This window comes from Rhea americana, unplaced genomic scaffold (genome assembly GCF_003343005.1).
Source record: "Rhea americana isolate MKP2758 unplaced genomic scaffold, rheAme1 scaffold_37, whole genome shotgun sequence".
Classification (NCBI taxonomy): Eukaryota; Metazoa; Chordata; class Aves; order Rheiformes; family Rheidae; genus Rhea; species Rhea americana.
Window position 1 is genome coordinate 5,217,034 of NW_028186501.1, and position 23,429 is coordinate 5,240,462.

Sequence of the window (23,429 nt, forward strand, 5' to 3'; positions counted from 1 at the left end):
AAAGGCCTACATCAACAGTCTTGGTGAGATGTCCCCATACTCTGAGGATGGCTTGAACCTACTCACAACTACTATGGATACTACTATTCTCTTTTGCATGTACTATTTGCTCTCCAGTCAGCATGTTCTCAGTTCACAAAACATAGCCTTTGCCACGTCGTAAGGAAAACATACTGATTTATGTTTGTCTCCCCAGGTTCATAGGGAAAATCTGAAGGCTTGGCCTCCCTGCAAGTCTCAGCATCCTGGCAGGGCCAGAGGAATGTCACAGTAAGTGCAAACACTGTTGGGTCAAGTACATTCAGCCTGCTAAAGTCTCTGTCTCCATCCTGCCATGTTTATTTTTCCCCCCACACCAGGAAAAAGCGGAAAGCCACCAGTGTTTTGCTGACCATTGGTTCCTCAGCCAATGAAGTCCCTAGCAGCCGCTCAGCCCACCAGAGTTACACCACTTTAATTCAGCCGTTATCTATTGACCCTCAAAGAGTAGGTTACATGTTTTTTAAATTATTATTTATAGTATTTTAGAAATATTTTATAAGGATCAGCTTGAGCACATCTTCAGCAAGCCACAAAGAAGCAAGAATCATCACGAATATCAAGATTTGGACTCTCCCTCCTGGAACATGGCTTTCTGGCTTGGAACATTTTCCAGCCTGAATTGCTAAGAGAATTGAGGGAGCAGGGGGATAAGACTAGAAATCATTGAGTAGCTGCCACACAATGTAGCCATTTGCCAACCTCCTCCAAAGATTCACTTCAGATAGACAGTTGTTTTTGAACAGTTACTTGGTCAAGAGCTGGGGAACTCAAACTATCTAGGAACAGATTTCCATATTAACTCAGGCTGGGAGGGAAAGAGCTGATAACTTGGGCTATTTTGGAGAAGAGACAGATTATGGAAAAGACCACGACCACAGCAAAACAAACCCAGGCACTTCAGCTGCACTTTTCCATGCAAGACAGGTGGTCCCAAAGCTAAATGAGATGGGTGAGAATGGATATCAACACTTCACCAMAGAGCAAGAACGCATCTTGCGCTGCAAAGATTTGATAGCCTTAAGACTGCCATTCTCAATTAATCAGAGACCTTACTCTAATCTCTACATTAGTTAAGCTTTAAGAATATCAGGACAGACCACTGAAGTTCCTTCTCATTTCTCTACATTCAGCCTCACTGTAGTAACACATGCATCACACAAGCCAAGAAGAGCTAGACCTGGGACCAACTAAACCAGGCAGAAATCTCTGTAGAAGACGACAACTACTGGAAGGCAACATTGAGCTGTACAGCAAAACTACAAGATGTGGGCAGTGAATTGGCTTTTATGCCCTACATAACTAGCAACACTTACAGGTTATCAGCTCTTCTTTCCACTAATTTGTTGTTCACAATCCAGTAAGGCATTTTCTCTTGGAGCACGTGAACGGAGACTTTCCTCAGGGTATATGATAGGCTGGTGCACGAACAACATAAAAAACATTTTAGCAGCTTCCTCTGTTTCAAAGTGAAGTGCCAGCAACACAGCTGGGTTTCTGCATATGTGAAATGCAAGCTATAAAATCACTTTTCTTTGCTATATAGATGCAGAGTCCCTCTACGAGGCAGACAGGGTCTTCCTATGGAACCACACCTGTGTTTACAAAGGTAAAGAACAAAGGTTGGCTGAAAGACATGGCTTTTTCTGCAACTTCAACCCCTAGCATTAGACTTTGAGTTTTATTCTTCCTTTAGAAAACCCCTGGGGGTGGTTCATTTACATTCCATAAAAAAACACAATTCATTAGCAATGCTATCAAACTAGTATCTTAATCGGTAAATGATMCTGACAAACAGAACCACTCACATGAATTCATCTCATTTATTTGCTGCAAAGAAGGCTGAAGTGGAATCTTTCACTGTAGCCTCCTTTATTATATATCATCCTCTAGAATTAGATGTTTTTCCTGCTCTTTCATTTTGATTTGAATACATGAGTAAGCTAAAGTCTTTAAATGAGCATTGGTCTACAGGTGGAAAAAACTCCAAACATATCTAGAATCAAATCAATTATTTTAAGTAAAATAAAATAGTCATGACATCACCTTGTTCACTGAAAGGGCATTTGATTGCCTAAGTGTTTCCCCACTTAAGCAATTACTATCAGCCATTTTACACCATTTTTTCCTCCTCCAGGGTCTACAAAACATCAGAGCTACAAAGGGTCAATTAGTGGTATTTGAATGTCGCATTCGCACCACGCCAACCTTACAGGTTCACTGGTACAGAGAATATGACCCAATAATAGATTCTGCAGATTTCCGAATACTGCGGAAAAGTAGGTATTGCTATGCCTCTCTAATGCACATTAATTTTATTGGGATAGTAAGGAGATAGGAACAAGAACCACTATATAAATTAGAGGACAGTATATGTTCGTAGAGACAGGATTTGGTTTAAAAGTATCAAATGATGTGCTGTTACAGACTGCTGTATAGAGCCTRTCCTTTCCTTCTCTGGGGATGCATGAACAGAGCAGGCACCATGGGAACAGGACTGCAAGGGCGTTAGTTACTGGTGAAGGCACTACTGAGCCAGGAAGGCACTGTCACAATATACCATAACTACTGACCAATTTAGCCATCTTCTATATGGCCTCAGTRGAGAGGAGTTTGTGCCATCGAGTTTCAGTCAAATCTGAACTTCCCCTAGCTGGTCGGTATTTCTATTGATGGACACAGAGGTGGTCTTCTTGTAATCAGCYGAGGTGGGAGAGTGAGTGAGGGCTGCAGGTCTTTCTTCTATTTTCGCATTTACAAACATTTAATTATTTTTTCTCTTATTTTGAGCAGAGGCTTGCTCATCAGCAGTTCCTGGTAAGTACCTCATACTTCTTTTGTTAGACATCCCCTCAGTTTGCCCCAAGCTTAGCTTTTTCCCCTCATCTAATCCAAAATAAAACAATAATGCWGAAAGGATAGCCAGAAGATACCATGTTCAGTGTCAGACTGATAGCTTTCAGGCACTTGGTTTTGACCCAAGCTCCTGAAAGGCTCCGGTTTATTTAGCCACACAGTCAGAAAGGCATCCTTTTACATTCAGCCAAAGAGTATCCCGTGCGTTAAGAGACACTGGAAACATATACTAACCTGTGGGCTGGGTTTTTTTTGTTGTTTTTTTTTTTCCTTTAAGTGACAGACAGAAAGATCCTTCCTTCATCTTTGCTCCTTCCAAATCCCTTGACTTCCTATGCTGTTTACACCGCTTCTTGCCACCAAGCCCCATCACTAACCAACAATCCCGTCTGCAAGGACCAGGTCCTACCTGCTAACGTTCAGGCCTTACAGTACAACAACATGCCTCAATTTGTCATTTCAGAGGAAGTCTGCACACTGGTTATTACAGAAGCTTTTCCAGAAGACTCTGGGATATTTAAATGCATTGCTGAAAATGAATTTGGATCAGTGGCATCTACTGCGCGTCTCTCTGTCTCCCCAGGTAAGCATAAAGTTCTTGAGCTGAACAACTGGGCTCAGGAGCCTCTGCTGCTACTCAGCATCTGGCAGAGTCGCAGGTATTTACCAAACAAAAACCAGGCCCCAGCACTTGCGCAGGCTCAGCCAAAGAGAMATACCCCCAAAACACAATCCGCTTGGGCATTTCTCAAGGCTGAACGCAAGCTGTTCTGCATTTCTGCTTCCGATCAACGTAGGGCAATGAGGTGAGGCTGTCGTTCCCTCGCACAAAGGCTCTCCTCCCTGAGCTTTGCCCCTTCACCCTGCAGCTTAGCCCAACACGCTGTCGGGATGGACACCTTGTTCATCACAACACACAACTTGCCTGGCTTGTGCTCAAAGCCTGCTGCAAAAATGAAATGACTGATTTGTGCACAATCCCCTTCCCAGGAGCAAAAGAGCTGGAAAGCTTCCCGGGTGCTGCGCCGGTGCCAGCCACCATGAAGAAGCTCACCTTCCCTAGAAGGAACCAGACTGCCAACATGGAGCGAGACATGACTGACCAGCCACCCTACGGCACCCAGCCAGAGACCCCAGGGTTAGGCCAGCGAGCAGGATCCACTAACTTCAGCCAGACAAACTCTGAGACCGAAACCGAAGATTTTCCTGGCGTTTATGAGAACTCACCTCAGGCTTCACCTCTGCGGTAAGGCAAAGGGGAAAATCACAACTCAAGGGTGGCTTTAAATAATAGAGGATGAGCCTTCCAGCAACCCCAGGGACACAACCACAAAGTTCCTGTGCCCCATACCTGATGCAAACACCCATGTGCATCAGCCTGAGCTGTTTGCCTAAATGTCACAGGAACTTGTGACACCAGCCTAGCTACAGAACAGCACAGGCTYGATCTGACAAAGCAGCTATCTAAAGGCTCAGGTAAGTGCCTAGCGGTGTTTTCAGAAGCACCTATCTGTAAGTAGCTTTAAAAGCGCAGCCACAAATAGTCAGCCACCRGAAACCCTCCAACTCCACAGTGGAGCACAAGACAACACAACATCCGGGAAAATTCAAGTCACAGTTCTGTTGCCACCGACTTCCTCCATAGCTTTGCCTGAATCACATCACCTCATATTTCAGTTTCCTATTCTATGAAACAGCAATAAAACTCAGGATCCTGAAAGTGTGGCACATTTAGATTGCACCTGTAAAGCACCCTGTGGAGGAAAAGCACGGAACGRGTGATCCCACCAGACACCATGAGAGGTGTCTCTTGGCATGGTAGGGCCCTGTTCAGCAGATGGCAATTTTCCTTAAGAATACAGTATCACCTCTCACAATAGGACTCAATCCAATTTCTGCCCCCAATGTAACTCTCAAGCAGCTATTTACTTACTGCATTGCTATTTAGCTAGTTTAATTATACCAGAGAAATAAAACAAGTCATAGTTCACATGCTTTCTTAGCAATTGCACCCCAGAGTTTTGCAGTGTTTTTCAGGAGTTTATTGGCACGATGAAGATCGCAGACAGTGGCAGTGAAGGGGCCCTGGGGGATTCAAGCCCAGCGCCATATTTCTCCCATACTTTTTGTGACAGGAAAAGCTGTAAGGCAGACGTGCAGATCCTCGCTAAGCTGGATGCCAGTGGCACATTACAGCGATACTATTACAATATAATGTTGTCCTCGGTAAATGGTTGCCTGGGACAGAAAGTGGTCCATGTGTTATAGATTTTTTTTTTTTTAGACRTGCTCAGCCACTTTCATTAAACCAGTTATTTTAACAATTCTGAACATCCTCCTCTAAATTCAGCACATGAGAGGTCATATTTCAACGAGGATTTCTCTRTGCACAGGAGACTTTTATTGAAGAGTTGACTGAAAACAGAGTTTACTTCCATAYGCTTCAGATCTCTCCAAGGAGGCTGTCAGTTTAGCTCCAAGCCCTTCCACGAAATCCAGGAAGGCCTGTGCCAGGAAGAGCAGCCAGGACCCTACACAGAGCCCACTGCAGAGTCAAAGCCCTGGTTGAAGCTAGCTTGTTGACTCCTGGCCATAAACATGACTGGTACGGACCAAAGGACATGGCAGTCCCGTAGAGCTGCAGTGGGCTTGCTTGTAACCCGCGACGAAGCTGCACACGTACTGTCATCTTCAAATATCCCAAGCCCAGCGTGCGAATACCGCACTGTATTCAAGTAAACTCATGCTCAGCTACCGCAGTAGAGATCTAGCTGAATTTGCAGGCAAGTACCTAGCGCAAATCAGCACCGTGTTGCTTGTTGTCTTCACACGTGGCCTATTTCAAACAAGGCAGGCTCTTAACTTTCTGGTGACCAGAAACAAAAGTTTGTTATACAGTCTCTGGTATAATTACCTCCCRGAAGGAATAGAGACAGTAGGATGCATTTTCTAGCTGTATTTGTAGAAGAGGACTGTTTTTTCCATCCTCTCTCCAGATCTATCGGAGGCCACAACAAGCCTGCACTTCAGCCTTTCTGCAAAGCAACATGCAAGGAGGCTTCTTTCTTGCAGATACTTGCTGCTGAGTTTATTGCTGCAGTAGTATCAGAGATGTGTTTCGGTGTTTATTTTTAAAGTTCTGGTTGGTTTGATATGCAGTATCTGATATCCTACATGAAGGCATATAATGAGCTATGTAATAGCTTCTAAAAATCAGGTCTATACAAAAATGTTAACTAGCATAGAGTGCTTTTGATTGACAGTGATGCTGAACCAGATTTTGGAAGGTATTTATAGGCCTCAAGGTAAAGAGAGAAAATTATTAAAGTTTCTAGAAATATCCACCTCTGAGCATTTAGGTATTCTTAAAAACCACAACCTTGTTATCATGTGCTTTGAAATATCATTATGAATGGGACTTAACACTGTAAATGCTGCTGTTAATTCAAATTAAGAAAAGGGCATGCCAGTATTTGCAAGGTCAGATCTCCACTGGTGAGCTGTACAGTAATTGTCTTATTAAACACATTTAATCCCATAACTCTGATCAYGTAGCCCATGTACCTGAAACCCTACTACTGAGACAAAAAGAAATAACCAGCAAAGAACACAATGATAGAACAAAGCTATTACTGGGAACAACTATAAAGTGAATGAAGTCCTTGTACTCATACTTCTCCAAATTATTGCTTAGCAATGGTCACTCTACAAAAGCTACAAAATGCAATTCTAGAAGACTGCCATTTGCAGATATTCCTTTTTGAGCCCMTTATACCTGCAGCTTACTATTTCCTTCTACCTTAAAAAAAAAAAAGGGGGGGGGGGGCAGAAAAAGCAGCCCATGCTAGACTCTATGCTGATTATTAACTTTTATTAAAGTAACTTAATCCAGGCAAAAGGGGAGGCTTCAGGCACTAAGTTTACYGCCAGATCTTTTTAGACAGATTTAAGATTATTTAAGAAATAAATAAAAGATTCTTTAGCCTTTTCTAGCCATTTGTTGCTATATGATTCAGGCAAAGAGGAGAACCTGATCAGATGCATCACTCACAGAAAGGAGACTGAAGCATTACAGAAAAGCTACGCTCTAACACTTCACAGTGCTGGCCAGAGCACTGTTAAGTTACCCTAACACAAGCTGTGAGATTTATTCTTCCACCTCTATCAACTGAGCTTCTAGCTCTTCCAATTTTTTTCCTACCTTTCGGATCACATTTTCCCATTCCTTGCCTTTCACACGCATAGTCCGAGTTGTGTCCAGCCTTTTAAACATACAAAGCTGTCCTTAAACTGATACCTTGCAGCCACCTTCAGCTCTGCMGCAAGCCTGCTGCACCTTCATTAAAGTCCATGGGAAGCCCATGAGCCCAGCACAGAACCTGACCTTTAGTGTGCTCACAGCCTCCTGCAGCACAAAGCAGCCTGCTACAGTTACCCTCACTTATTTTTCATTTAGCATGCAACACTCCTTGTGAATTATTGCAGCATTTTCTGCTTAAAGAACAACAAACAACCCCTCCAGAAAGCTAAGGTCAGGCTTCCTCCCCTCCTCCAGCCTCCACTGCAAGGAATTAAATAAATTAGCATTCAGTTAAGGCCTGCTATGTAGAATTAGTTCACAAACACTGGGCTGATGTTTAAATGCAAGCATTAAATGTAGATTAACTATTAAAGACAGCTGTGCAGATAGACTTAATACAGTCAAGGAAGAGAAGAATCCTAAAGGCCCCACATGGTCAGAGCTGCTGTACTCACAGGGCTGGGGGGKTTTTAAGCAATGGTATGCATGTTATGCAAGAGACTACAAAGTACAATTAAGACACTTAAAACAGTATAATGATCAATTCAGACATAAATTAAGTCCTTAAGTCTTTAATAAAAGGGCTACAAATCACTTAAGCCAACACTATCTTTTCACCCCCTGGGAAGAACAGCATAGCTAGATCTTTTCATCCAAGTAAGTAGGTATAATAATATTTTACTATCAAGTACAGTCTTTTGCATGTGTTATTCCATTTTTGACTCCGGTGCTTCAAACRTTTACATGCCTGTTTAATTTTACCCCCATGAGTAACGCCACTGATTTTGATTGTGCACATTACAGTAATACAGTAAAACGCAGGAGCAGGGCAACCTGGCCAAGGGTACCAACAGAGATGGCTGCAGGATGAAGGCTTAAGTGTGTTGCTGATTAATTATTTAAATGACATTTATATCTCACTTTCACATGCCTGTTGCCTTTAAGCACATAGCCTTGAAAGCAAGTCTAAATTTTCTCACTGCAGATGCAGTTAGCTACAGCCAGTTATGGTGAATGAAGAAAGACGGAATTTCCCAAGATGCTTAACAGAGGAGTTAGCCAACAGTGCATTTCAGCATGTGCAACAGGCCTTCAGTGCTGTTCCTGACAGAGAGGTGGCCAGGGGTGGTGAGAACCATGCCTAGCGCTCAGGGCCAGGGGTGGCTGGAGCTGTGGCCTCAGAAGCCACTACCCCATCTTGGGGGCTGGCAGTCACTACCCACCTTGGCAGTGCTGGGTCCTCACCGTGCCAGGACATCGCCACTGCTCGGCCCAGCCAGGAAGGCAGCAAGCACCCCATCAGCGATAGCAGGCCAGGTCTCCTTGCCCTCTAAGGGCTTCAGCCTCAAACCCAAAGTGGGCAAGGGAATGGGCCAAAATTGCATGATCTCAGAAAACAAATCCTCACCTGCAGACTGCATATTAAATAGTCCCAAATAAACCACACTGGTGAGCTATAAACCCCCTGGGTTGAGGCCAGGGGCATCAGAAACCCCTGAAGCCACCAAACTATCATCCTTTCTGCAGCTGGGATGATATGAGGTCTCTTGCCACAGCCAGCCAGCATGGCCCAACACCAGGCACCTGTCCCAGCCTTGCTCCCCACCAGGAAGGTCCAGCTACACCTCCAGAGCCTGTGGTGCACCCTGATAGGGCTCTGCTCCTCCTCAGCTCTTGCAGCTGGAAGACTATGGGAGGAGCAGGATTTATATCTCCGGAGCTACCTGATCTGCTGACCATGGGCACCTGTGAAAAAAAAGAGGCTCTGGCCTTTAAATGAAGTAGCAGTGGGAGAGTGGGGAGTGGTGGAGACTCTTATTCTGACACTGGTGTAGGTAGGAGGACAGGCAGGCAGGTCCAGCGGCTGTCATTAGCTGGCAGCATGTTAAAGCCTCTGGTCTTATAATGCTACGCAGAGGGCTACTATGACAGTCTGTGTCACTGAATGACGGCCTCTTCCCAAAATACAAGTTAAAGCCCAGGTGACAACTTCTAGGCTGTAGGTAAGGTGCTTTGGGATTTTTGTTTTTATGTTACTTTTTATTTCATATCTAGCTAGCAAGCTGGCATTGCAATGCACTGGATAATGCTGAGCTGAAAATGTACCTTTAAGGTACTGTGCTGTTAAATGTAGCATAGAAGACAAAGAAGAAAATTGGTGATTTGTTTGTTTTTTAAGTGTTTCTACTATTGTATATGCTTTTTATCTTACAAAGTCAGAAATCTAGGGCTTTTTTTTTCCTAAGTCAAGGTGGGATGGCTTGAGGAAAATGTAAGTGATCCCTTGCTGTGATGAGTGAATCTGTGTGATGTGGGGCAGCGGGTTTATCTGGTATCTTGGTTAACTGCAGTTTTCTAGAAAACAAAGTAAGGGATGGCTTTTCCTATGTAGGCTGTAGAAAAAATGAATGAATCTGTATATAGTCAGGGATATAAAAAAAGGTATAAAAACAATATTCAAGCAGTTTTCTGCAGCAGTGAATGAGAAATAGTTTGGACATGCTCCAAAAATTTGAGCTGGCTTCAAATTCCAGAGCATAACAAAGAGAAAGTTAGGGAGTTTTTACTAGAAAACTTTGCTTACTTACATTTAATTTTTAGCTAATACTGATAAATACCTTTAGGAAATGAAAGCTTTGAATCTTTAAAACAAGAGCAATGCCTTCAGCTGATCCCCCAAGGGAATTTATGACCTCCTGGAACCCTCCTTTGGGCTYTCCGATGAAAGGAATACAATATACTGGGTATATATAGCAGCGAAACAGCTGATCTCAGTGGGACAAGATTACAATTTTTTCCAGCACATGTAACTGGGTAGATTYATATTCTCATTTATATTAGTAGCTTTTCACTTATTTTGGCAGAGGGCTATTTATTTATGCCAGAGCTGAAGTTGTTTGTCAGTTTTTAACAAACCTACTCAGATCTCTGTAATCAAACTTTYGTCTTCCATAACTGATGGGAAGCCCAACTTGGATATCACTGACCTGCAAAATACATGCAGTCCCTCCAAGCAGCTCTGCTCGCACTATTTCATCCCGCAGCTGTATCATTCTGGCTATTACTAGCTATAATAACAAATCACTTCAAATGGAGAAGCACGGTCCTTGGCATTCCAACTCCTAATCTCAATTGGATATGAAAAAAGCTCTGAATTCAAAAACTATTACAGAAGAAATTGAGATACTTGGTTTCAAATATTTAGCTTGAGGTTTAAGAAAATAGAACATGTTTCATGCTTCCCTAGTGTAGTGAATTTCCTGGCAAAAATAGTGAGTTCTGCACATAATAGTACATTTAGTATTTTGAGAGGGTACAAAACTGGAGGCTCCAAAGACCTTTAATTAGGATGGTATATGGCAAACTACCTGGCTTAGCTCTACTATCTAAGATTGTCTGTAGACATTGACAGGCGATGGGTTGTCACAATAAACCAACTGCTATTTCTTGTAGAATTTACTGGGCTCTTCTAGATAAGATAGCATTGGAGAATACTGCAGCTGGGTGCGATAGAGTGCATGACTTATTACTGTAATGAGAAATATTCACACAGTTCTGGAATAGTTCTAACCAATTCTTCTAATCAATCCTGAAACTCTTTATTTTAAGCTTAAGGCTTAATTGTCTGAACTTCATGCTCTTTGGACTGATAATGACTGCTCACAAAATAGTATTTTTGCAATTCAAATTGTGCCATACAATTTATTTTATCTGTATTGTCTTCCTTAAGGGAAAATCCACACCAAGACAGCCTCTATTCTGCAAGGCAAGGGTTCCACTCTATCCAGGAGCCCAGCCAGGAAAGCTTTTGTAGCCTACCATCTAATATTTACCAGCCACCTATCCAAAGCCAGTTGTCACCAACAAAAACCCAGGACAGTCGTGAAACCTCTCCTATGAGTGTCTGTAATTTCCCATCTGTTTCCTCTATGTACCAACCAACCATGTTTAACTACGAACGGCCAAAACACTTTATCCAGGCTAAGAATATGTGTCAAGGGCAACAGCAGCCTCCAGGACCCGCAGCTTCTACAGAGTCAAGCAGACCAATCAAACAGTCCTCCATCCTAATACAACCTCGTAACCCTAGTGGGCAGAAATTTTCTTCCTCTTCATCGCTGAGCTCTTCAATCACGCTCTCCTCGCCTTCCTGTAGTGCCCCCAAGGAATCCACATATCCCGTCACACCTGCATCTGCGCAGTCTCCTGCTAGCTCATCATCTGGGCACCGGCTTATATCCATGCCTAACCAACCCCCTGCAGCATTCCTGTGCTCAGTGTTACCCTCGCAGCCTGAATATAACAGCCAAGCTCCTTCTCCTATGGATCCTCAGTAAGTACCTACAGGCTTCTAACTTCCCCTTGCTTTGAACTAGTTTTGGCTGACTTGGCCTCTCCTGTGCACTGACCAACCCAAATCCAAACGTCCAGGGGAATGCTGGCTTTGCTGAGGCCAATGGCACAATTCCCTTTGACTTCTGAAGTCCAAGGCAGGACTTTGCATGAATAAAATGAATGAGTTTAGGAGGCTGAATGCTCGCTTGGTGTCTGTGTGGAACAGAGGACTATAAATTGGAAATTAAACTACACAGCATCTGTGTAWCTGGCTGCTGTGCATCTCCTTGGGTTGCCATGAGCAGTTCAACTTGATTTGATGAAAACTGCTTGTGTAAAGGGTATCTAGAGCAGAAGATGGGCATCCATCTCAAATGAATTTCTGTCAGCAAACATGGCTTATATGTGGAAAATATTTTTTACCCAATATAAGCACCATTAAGATTCCTAGCAAGTCTCAGCAGTATTTCCAAGCTCCACATCACAATAGGCCTCAACTTATTTACAACAGAGTTTTCATTAATCACAGTTGCTAACAAGAAGGCAGTCGCTTGAAATTTTTTATCCCTTYACATCAAAGACCAAATTCTTTCCTGGATATGTATTATATCATTTTGTGTTTGGGCTACAATCCAAATACCTCTCAAGGTCAGTGAGATCCCAAAGGGAGCTGGGTCTTKCCTTCTTACCACCTTCTATTCCTGCCAATGTTAGCTGGAGGTCCTGGGGGAAAATCAGGGCAGGGAACATTCAACTGGAGATACTAGAAAGGTGATGAGGGTAGGGGTGTTTCCTGCTGACTTGGATATAAACTTTGGCTTAAATGTCATTTTGTATTCAAGAAATCTGAATGTAATACTAAGTGGGCTAGCTGTGATAGAGTTATGTTTCTTAAAAGTACTGCTAATAAGGCAGGACAGTATATATGGGTTAGGTATGCATCTGGAGTACCCACCGGGTTTTGTGTGTGTAACATATGTAGGGCTGTTTGTTTTCATAGCAAAGGGCTTTGGTGCCTCACTATGCCTTTCACATAAGCCTCTCTGAATAACTAAATGCAACATCCTGTGAGTCAAGGATTTTTCTAATTATTTTACAAACGGGCAAACAGGAATGTGACACTTAACTTGTTGGCCGGGAGCAAGTTTTAAGTCCAACCAGTGCTGAGGATACATACCAGCATTATAGTGCTTCCGCCCTATTCTCATCAGCAGAACAAACTCCCATGCTACAGAAGGAAGAAGATTTAGGACAGAAATAACTGCCTGATACAACCACAGTGTACAAGGCCTGACTGCATTTAAAGGATTAGGTTAAATATTGTCAGCAGAGCGCTGTGACCTCTGGTAGACTTTCACAATCTGTTTCGAGGGATGTTCCTCTTTCCCTAACAGCTTTCAGAATCAAGTCTACATCACTTAACTTGTTACCACAGTCAAGACTTCATTGTGTCCCTTGATTATGGATTACAGAATTAAGATATACGGGGGGTATGCAGCATAAAGACCCAGCCTAGCTCAGGTAGGCTTTAACATCTGAACACAAATGCTGTATCAAGTAACTTCTGGTGCGTAGAAGGAAAAAACTATAAACAATTTGTTCACACCTAATTAACTAATTTGTGAACCTGCTGTGGTTTTGCAGCACCCAAGGCATTTTTAACAATTGAATTGCAGAGAAATGCAGTTTTTGAGGGAGAACTTGCTCCCTGACAAACTCGCAGGACTTAATGGAGTCAGTGGCTCCTTCAAAACACTGCTAGCCTTAGTGCACACGTGAGACCCAGTAGTGGGGCCACAGCAAGATTTAGAGATGCTGCCCACAGCAGGCTACTGTGACAGTGTTGTGGGAGAACCATCAATGACTGGGTTAGACCACGATGCTTCCCCTTAGTTTTTTGATCCCCGGTTATAACATCTGGCCTACCTATCTCCTAAATGCTTTACAGGTTCATCTGAATCACAGTCTCTAGGTAACAGGTTCACATTTTTGTGTATGTTCTGTGAAGCTGTAGTGAACAGCCAAGGAGGCCTACAAGAATAACTTGGTTTTCTCTTCTTGCATGAGTAGTTACTCAAAACCGATGTATAACAAACAAGCCAGCATCAAGTCTATGCAGAAGACATCAGACTACGAGCTTCGAGGAACAAAAGAGGCCCTCATTCAGGACCTGGAAAGGAAACTTCGATGCAAAGACAACCTTCTCCAGAATGGTAACCAGGTAAGGAAAACTCACTGATTAAAGAATTGGTTTGCTCTGACTTTTGTTAGTGCATGCAGGGATTCAGGGACTAGGCTCTAGTGCTCCAGAGACTGGAGCCTTCCAGCTGAGCAGGAAGCAAAAGAAAGTACTGGAGCAAGTGGATGGCAGACCATTGCCCAAATGCTCTTACTTAGTACTGAGATAAGGCCCAGTGAGGGTTCTTTCAGCCATTTGTATCTAATTAAAGTGTGTGGGTTTTTTAARAACAAAACAAAACAAAAAAACACTCTTCCAGCAGCAATTCCATTTTTGACCTAGGCGTGGTTTCTGAAGGATTTAAATCCAGCTACTTCAGTTCCCAGCATCCCTGTTCATAGTTATTTTTGCTATTAGAATGCAAATGCCTGTACTGCTGGGGCAGGTTCTGAGCCCAGCTCAGCCATGAGGCTCCTTCCCAGTAAAGGAGCAGCATATTGTTAGGACATGATGAAAGCTGTCCTGAATGCGTAGCTGTAAATCTGTCTGTAGGCAGCTACTGTGGCAGCTGAATGTCTGCATCTTTTGAGACTTCAGTAAGGGTTGCACTGACTCCTGAAAGCAATCTGACGCAGCAGGATGGCTGGGCTGCTATTGCCTTTCCTTCTTATCCTACCCTCTTGGCCAGCACACACTGTTGAAGCTGTTCTTGAAATTATGCAGTCAAATTAATAAAGCTAGGGTGTGGATTAAGGAATCTGTACACCTGGAAAAAAGTAAGTATTTAGAGAGGGGAACAAACTCGAACTCTCTGCTGGGTATCTTGCTGAATATCACATCCACAGACAAATTAAAACCCCAAGATGACTGCCTCAGGGTTCTCCAGATATGCTTTCTCTCTGACTTACAGTGCTAAAGGTTGATAAAGCACCCCTGAGTACTTACAAACTTGGATAAGCACCAATAGTTGGAAACCCATTCTGGCATCACCATATGCAGTAAAACTCTTGTATTTCTCTCTATACAAACAAAAACAAATCAAGGAAAACACATGAGTTTCTACTTTAAAGGCTGTCTGCCATAAGAAGGTCTCATCCGTGGCTAGAGAAAGCAGGTCCCTAATGCAGAAACCATCCTGCTGATTGGAGACAGACCAGTAAAAGCTCAGTGTTTACAGGTTCATCCCTCTTGCCACTGAAGTAGAAAGCAACTTTGCAGATACCTTCAGTAGAAACAGGCTTGTGGCTATATAATTTCACATATTGAAGGAAAACAAAATACTATGTCAAATCTGAGTTAGTGTGTCCCTAACCGGAATGTCCTATCTGCTTTAACAAAGCTTGCCACTGCAAGCCAGCTTTCCTTCCCATACGAAGCCAGGCTAAAAATAAGGCTTATGCAATCACCATTCTGTGTCCCCTTCCCCTGTCCTCCAGCAACGTCTGAATTTGCCRGCCAATCTCAGCACCACTCGATACAGCAGTAATGATCTCAGGGATATTAAGTTCCCACAGGTTTTGCAAAAAAGTCTCTTGCTCTCTTCTAAAGAGAAGTCCCACAAGACTTCCCAGGCCTTTATCTATCAAGGAGCAACGGCATATATGTCCCAGACTCAGGAAAATTCAACTGGAGCTTGTCCTCACTTCACAAACCCAAGATAAACTTGTAGGAAGCAAAGTTTCAGGTCTCTTGGTGCTCACAGGATCAACATGCTCAATCTCTTCTAAAGTAACAGAATTTAAATTTAACTCTCCTCATATTTATCCCCATGCRCTGCATCCATACAATAAGAACCTGATCGTTACATAACTGAAACATATTCCTACGTCTTCTCAAGGCAACACACAGCATTTAAGAGAGGAGCTGTAGGGCTGGCATGGACTTCGCTTGTGCTTTCACAGATACAGGCTGCCATTCCTCATTTCTCCTTCTCCCCAGCACACTATACATTCCCAGCTGGCTGCATTTACCTGTGGTGTGGCTCTTGCCTTTTTGGGGGAGAAGGGGACATTAGCACCCATCAAGCCTCTAGTTTCTGAAGTAAATCCACAGCTGAATGACTTGGAGAGCTTTCTGAGGGCTAACAGAAAGGTACCCTGACTTACTCTGGCTTCTGAGATGATGCCATCAGTTATCCATAAATAATCCTAGTGCAGAAAGAGGAGGCGTGGAAGGCCACAGATGGCATTAGAAAGGCTTTGATGAACAGACAGTTTAATCTTTTATGCATTGCAGCGGTGTATATATTGAGGCTGACTCCAGTAGGCGTCACGGACAGCAAACCCTCTGGAACAGACGTGGGGTTTCTATTCAGCTGCTGCTTTCAATGACAATACCCTGAATTTGGGGCATATTAATGTGCTCTTACAAGATGAACTGAAATAGTAAATGGACTTCTAACTAGACTTCCTCTCTGCTTTAAGCGGTTAACTTATGAAGAAAGAATGGCTCGCAGGCTACTTGGACCAGAAAATGCTGCATCTGTGTTTGAAGCACAGAGTGAAGAAAGTGCGCAGAATGCACAGGTAAACGGGAACCTGTCCCTAGAGCAGTGATTACCTGGCAATTGCATTGCGAGCGGTTGATGCTGCGGTGGGGAGGCAAGGTGGGGTTTCTTTGGTGCCAGTGCGGAAGAGGAACGGGAAGGGGACAGCCTGCACTAGCAGAGCTCCGTAGAGCTGGATTTGGAGGGTTTCTAGGGGGAAGTTTATGCACTCGGTATAGTGGTAGCAGTATTTGCATCCCCTTACTGGGACTGATCTGTAGGAATGACCTCTCCAAGCAGGAATTACAACAGCTGCTACACAGCACATTACACCCTGCCTGCGACAGGCAGGGAGGAGCACAGCGAGGGACACAGGTACACGCTCTCCAGCAGCCTGAGCTCACAGTTGGCCAGGACAGCAGGATTTACACCTGTCACTGTTTGGAGTAAGTGACTGACCATAAGAGGGCAGGACCTTGTAGTGGGTTTGGTTGGGTTTTATCCTTTCCAGGAGACTGCAATCGTTAAGGGAAGACAAAGCATTTATTTTAGCAACCCATATGCTGATAGCCAAGGATATATTAGTACTGGCATGTTGAATAACATTTTAATTAGGGACTTGCATCATTCATTGGTTATTCAGAACAGACCAGTTAAAAGCTTTCTTTGGCGCTTCTTTGGTCAAAGTTAATAGAAATACATCTGCGATATGGCGCTGGATATCTGTGTTACCAAAGAAAACATCCCTCCTGCTGCATGCATGTAGAGGGAACCAGCAGGCTGTCATACACCTTTCAAAATGCAGTTAGCAAAGCTCTCTTCAATGCAAGACATGCTTAAGATCACAGCAAGGGAGGAAAGCATAGTCTAAGTTGTAACGAAACTGTTTCCCCCCACCACTGGCCTGATGTCAATAGCAGGCAAGCAGGGAACACTATAGATGTCAGAGAGCAAGGGAGTCCTCATCTTTCCCAGAGAACAAGGAAATGTTCAGCCAAAACAGGATGACTGACACCTTTTCAGGGACGTGCAATACTCCATAAAGAGTGGAAGGAGAGACTGGCTTATGTTTAGGAGATCTTATTTGCATTGTTCAGTCTTATTCTAAAATATTACTGCCAGTGACTCATTCAGCCTTCTCATTCCTCAGTCACTTACTGTACAGTCAGTCTGTATAACAGAGCACTAGAATTACCATCAGCAACTTCATCCCTACAGCATTGTTTTACAAGGCAAAGAAGCAATTACACAATACTTGTGTTAACCAGCAGATACAAGCAATTGCCTTTGAAACTCCACTTTGAGCTCAGTCTAGCAAAACATGAATTGAAGACTGCTTCTGTGCTTGAAGTTTAAACCCAGGCTTAAGTGTTCCACAGGTCTGGGCTACAGAGCACAGAACCAAGCATCATAATGGCTTAATGTAATTACCCTAGAAATTTCCATGCAGCATTTCCTCCCTCTGATTCCACTGCTAAAATGAGTCCCTGGTAATAAACTCTACTGGTACTCTCCAAACATCCAAGTTCCTAGCAGGGTTCAACCTGGGTACTTCAGAAGATCTACTCATGTCATTGTGGAGTTCTCAGTAAGCTTAGCTGGGATTGTGATCTAGGAAGAAAACTATTTTCCAGCTCAACATGTGTTCATTGCTCCTGGTACCATATTTAAGTGGGCACAATACAGTGTTCTTGCCAGTGATTCCACTTCTATTCCTGCTGTAGGGAAGGACACTCCGTACTTAGCTCTCATTTTAGATACAGCCAGTAAAACTATTCCCCTCTAACAAAGGTTACTGGTTTGCCAAAAGCCTTRTGTGCCAAAGGCAACTACTGCACCTATCACCTGTGCAGAGTGATGAGAAGCTGTCCCATGCTATTAATAGTACTCATTACTGGCCAAAAATCTAGGGTGAAAACCAAGCATATTAGCTCCCAATGCAAATGTCTTCACACCTTGTCCCAATGGCTTCTGAAGCATTCAGTTTGCTTTTAAGCAGCACTTAAAATGGTTTTCCATTCAGTTTATACTTAATCTTTCTCTGTAAGCTAACTCATCTTTCCTCTTTCTCTTTCCAAGCACCAGAATGCAGAAAACATCAGGTTGCAGGTTCCTACAACACACGTAAGGTAATGCATAAACTTGCACTGAGCTGCTCTTGAAGGCTTTATTTAAATGTTTCCAGACAGTATTAGTTTTTTATTCATTTTTCTAAAATGAATTACTGACTTTTCAGCTAAAATGCTACCATTTGTGTGTGGTTCATGATGACTGATTTTAATCCAGTCAGTTCTAAGCATAATGTTAAAGTTGTAAAGACTCCATATACCCAGGGCAAATGCTCTAGCTATTCTAGATAATGTACCTCTGCTGAAAGCACGTTCTAACAATGCAAAGAGTAACTACAGACCTTAGACCATGATGAAACACAGCTTACATTAGCCTAATATCCCAAGGAATTTGTGAGAATAAAAATCRATTTTTATATGTGATGTACCTATGTTGAATCAAATAACTTAAGCAATATAAACGGTTGATCAAAATTCATGCCTAACCTAATAGCTGAAAACAAAACAGAATTGTACTGCTGGATGCTTAGGACTGCTGAGGTATTCTGGCTGCAATTAGTATTTCAATGTGACTTGTGCTATGGTAAAACTTTTGCACAACTAATGCAGCTGGTACTGTGTGCTTTTCAGGAGCAGACCATCATCAAGAGGAGATGAACGTGGACATGACGCAATCCAGGAAAAATTTTTTCAGCCACGTTTTACACAAGTGCCTGAAGATGTAATTATTGAGGAGGGGCGATTCTGCAGACTCGACTTCAAAGTAATGCCAGTCTTTCACTTTCAGTCCCACTTACTTTGTGGTGTGTGCAGCATACAGGTCTCTGTGCTGCAGTGCATATGCATTTTAATAAGTCAGAGCACTAACAGCCTAACAGTAGCCAGCGCAGGGTTTCTCTAGGCCATGTGAACCAACAGAAAGCAGATTAATTTCTCAACATTTTTCCCTTGGAAAATATTAAGTGGGATTGGATGCATAAGAGTCCATACTCTTAAAGCTAAGTAGTGGTTAATAGGTACCACCACAAAAGACATTCTTCATTGGGAAGAATGAGTATCAAGGCCCTGCTTCAGCAAAGCATTTAGGCAGATGGCTTTGTGCTTTGCGCTGAGGCTCCCACTGACTGCAGTGGAATGGAGCCACATGTCCCGTGAGGCCTGCTGAGGACTGCTGCCTTTGAGTCCTCTGAGGCTGTAGGTCTGCTCTTGCTGCAGCAGACAACCTTGTAAGGAAATGCCCCAGTTGCAAACGAAACACCTGAATGGCCTGAAAACTGCAGGACAACTGTACCAATTTTAGGGTAAAAGACAGAACCTAGGTCTTGCACACATGCAACTTTATTGCAAAGGCTGTTTGCTGGAAATGACTGTGGTTTGCTTTGTTCCTAGTCACATTTGAGGTGACTTCCAAGCCCTTTTTTTCATACAAATACTTGCCTGCCTTTGGCACAATCTTTAGTCATTTTGCTGCAAGCTGCCTAACTTCTGAATGTATTGACAATACGAATGTCTACAGCATTCAGTTTATTTACACATTATCAAAACAAAATGGACGGTGATGATTTTTACTGCTGATAATGTTAGCTCTGAGAGATTAATTCAAAACTAGCCAGCAGGATGGGAATGCCAGAGGTCTGCAAGAACAGCATGCACTGTCTTGTAGCTAAAGCTCATCTCTCTGGCTTGTCTGGAGCACTCCATGAGCCTTCCTCTTTGCACAGCATCACATAAATATTTAAAAACTAGGCAAGACTGCAAATTTCTGCAGTTGGGGTGTGATTCGATCATCAAATGCTTCAGATTCCCTATAGCACTGAAGGCTTCATGTTATGTTAAGGCTTGTTAACTCTTCACTTCTTTCCTCTCCTTTACAGGTTAGTGGGCTGCCAACTCCAGATGTGATGTGGTATCTGAATGGAAGGATGGTTCATCAAGATCAGTTCCATAAAATGATTGTGTCAGAAAAAGGATTCCACTCATTTATTTTTGAAGCAGTCAAATCATCTGATGCAGGGACATATGAATGTGTGGCTGTCAACCGTGCAGGGGAAGCTTCTTTCACAGTAAAAGTGGAAGTAATTGGTAAGCACTAATAATCAACCGGCAAGCCATGGAAAGTGTCTGTAGTCTAATGCCTTTCTCTGTGTTCGGGACATTAAAACAATTGGGAAGCACAGTYGGATCTCTATATTCAGGCTCAAATTATAACAAATGTTTTACCTTTTCCAAGACTATTTTAATACATAGTTTTGGGACTCTGTATTTTTTCAAAGCACTTATATTGGGATATCTAGGCATCCTGTCCAGAATTAGGGAGTTGCTCAAATATCACAGTATTGATGGGAGATGTTGATCAACACTCTTGCTAAAGTGGAGTTTGTGCCAGCTGTATCCTCCTGCTCACAGGAACTGCCAATAGGCTACAAAGTTACTTTGAGACATGCACCCTCCTGAATTTAGCCTTCTAAAAGCTTATAAACAAAGCCTGCTATTGACATTCAATACTTACTATAACTCCTGTTCATCTTTCCTCTTCAATTTAGCAAAAGAACATCATACTCCTCCAACTTTCATCTTCAAACCACAAAGCAAAAAAGTTTTTGAAGGAGATACAGCCAGACTCGAATGCCAGATCTCTGCTATCCCAACACCTCGGATTTACTGGAAAAGAAACAATGAAATGGTACAATATAATACAGACCGAATAAGGTATCCTACTAATGAGTTGGCCATTGACGTGTTAGAAAACGATAACCAATGTTTAAGTCAAATCTGAATGAGCGGGTTTCTAAAAGCAGCAGCCTCCAGCTAGATACGCCTCTCATTTACTACACGTGATAAACAAGCCCATGTGTTGGACAGATGCAATGCTCAGAGTCCCATCTGAGAGCACAGAAAGAAAAAACTGTGACCAGATGTCACTCTGAAGACTAGCAGCAGTCACAGTGCTCATGGGGAAGCAAGGACTAAAACCTGCAATGTATTCATTGTGCTTTGAGGCAGCGTAGGCTATGAGAGGGCCTCGATGCCACCTGAACACTACCACAGTGTGACTGAGTGGTATTCTCACAACACAGCAGTGCAGTGTTGATGCCTAAACAATTTGCAGCGCCCTGCAAAATTTGTTCTAGGGCTTTCTCAACTCCTCAGCATATAGGCTGCCTCTCTAACTTCAGTGTCTTTGTCTTCTGTCCTTCCCCCTCCAAGCATTTACACATAAACCCTTTAATTTTGCAGCTTGTTGCATGACAATACTGGAAGGATTTGCCTCCTGATTCATAATGCAAACAAGCAAGACGCTGGYTGGTATACAGTATCTGCTGTTAATGGAGCAGGTGTGGCCACATGCCATGCCAGACTGGAGGTTGCAAGTAAGTACCACATCACAGTACCATCAGACTACAACTTGAGCAGCCACTTGCCTCTGTATTCAGAACAGACCCTCAAGATTCGCCTTGTAAAGCTAACTCCTGGGTGGATTTCTTTCCTGAGATACTGACATAGACAAAAAGATACTCCATTTGTGTAGTGCCCAGATACTGTGTAACGCGTCCTTTGTATGTTGTCTGTCTGCATCTGCTGTCTGCACTATTTGAAGAKTATAGTTTGCTTGATACCAAGAAGTAGGATGAATGATGGTCTTTCCCATCAGCTTCCAGTGCCTGGGATATGGGCTTATCTGTTAAATTTGTTCTAAGGGTTTGCTGTTTTACATTGCGGATAAAAAGCAATTGGGTTACTATATCACGGGTGCCTGGGAAAACACTGAAAGAGGCTTTTCTCTCTCTTCTAGCGCATGCAAAAAAGCCAGTTCCTGCCCCTAAGCAGTTACGGGTTCGACCAACTTTCAGCAAGTATTTGGCGCTCAATGGTAGAGGGCTGGATGTGAAACAAGCTTTCTCACCAGAAGGAGAGTTTCAACGTTTGGCTGAGCAGTCTGGACTGTATGAAAGTGATGAACTTTAACTGGAAATGAAGAAAGAAAATTCACTTGCACCTATAAGAGACACTTAAAATATAGATGCAGTTAAATGGTGATTGCTCTAACTAGCAAAATACCTATCTATATATTTTTACTCTGACTCTTGCACATTCTGCTGTTCCAATTTTACCACGTTAGATTTTATTTATATGGGGTGGTGAATGTAACCATTTACTGAGTATTATATTTTAACCATACAGCCCAAGAAAGCAGGGCAATTAGTTTTTACAAGTGTAGGTGGTTTTAGTTACACCTGTGCTTGATTACATGCTAAAGTAGATGATTGGTTTGTACTGCTTCTCTAATATCACTCTTGATAATATCAGAACTCTGTGCTGCCTGAATACTATAAACCAAATAGATTAGAGTGTTTTTATGAGAATTTGTCAAAGACAAATAAAATTTTAAGTATCCAACACAGGCTGTGGTCACTCCTTATTTTGTTCAAATTAGTAGCTGGTTTTAGCATCTGCTGGCAGCTGGAAAAGTTGGATTCTCACCCTGCTAGGTCTGCYTCGTTCCCCTCCCCTTTTCGGCTAKCTAGAGAAGCATAAACTAGATGCTGACACTCCCTTAAAACTAAAAAAGTCAATGTTTTTTCCTCTACCCCCTTGCACGTGGCGYGAGGCTGCACTGTTTGATACGAAGGTGAAGGTTCTCCCTTCACTCCTTTAGTCACGGACCTGCCTGTGGCCCCCAGCAACCTGTTGCGCCGAAGCATTCGGGTAGCGTGCGTGCTGCTATTGGCAACCACCTTGCTCAAGAAACSCAAAACCTGATTTTGCCGAACTCCAGCCACCCAGTCTCTGCTCTTTGCAGGTTACTCGCTTCAAGCTGCGGATGCTGAAGGAAAACGCGCAAAGCTGGAGCTAGCCTGAGCTCTCCTGTGAGTGCGCAGAGCAACGCTGCTGCRAGTCACCAAATCGCAAGAGCATCTTAGATGATAGTTTTAGCTTTTGCTGTAGAAGAAACGAAGTCTGCACTTCAGGCCACTCTGCTCTATCAATAAATCAAAAMCCCAAACACCAACTAACAAACTCCCGTGGTGACTCTGCCACCGTGCTTCTGCTCCAGCAATTTAGCAATGACACCGAATTAACTCCTCCGGGCTGCRCGCGTTGCTGGCTTGGGCTGACCTAACGCAGACTAAAGCCCGTTTTCGGGAYGCCAGACAGCTTGGGAAG

General features: G+C 43.1%; 1 protein-coding gene across 1 annotated transcript; it reads left to right on the forward strand.

Moving 5' to 3' along the window:
- Nucleotides 1-259: 259 nt before the first annotated feature.
- On the forward strand, nt 260-22,655 carry MYOT (myotilin). The gene is made up of 15 exons (XM_085312653.1): nt 260-270; nt 1,586-1,648; nt 2,177-2,318; nt 2,833-2,856; nt 3,359-3,478; nt 3,886-4,141; nt 10,926-11,528; nt 13,601-13,751; nt 16,133-16,234; nt 18,274-18,323; nt 18,894-19,026; nt 20,138-20,345; nt 20,807-20,972; nt 21,501-21,634; nt 22,057-22,655. The coding sequence occupies exons 2-15, from the start codon at nt 1,586-1,588 to the stop codon at nt 22,227-22,229; spliced, it is 2,325 nt and encodes a 774-aa protein (XP_085168779.1). The 5' UTR covers nt 260-270; the 3' UTR covers nt 22,230-22,655.
- The last annotated feature ends 774 nt before the right edge of the window (nt 22,656-23,429 follow it).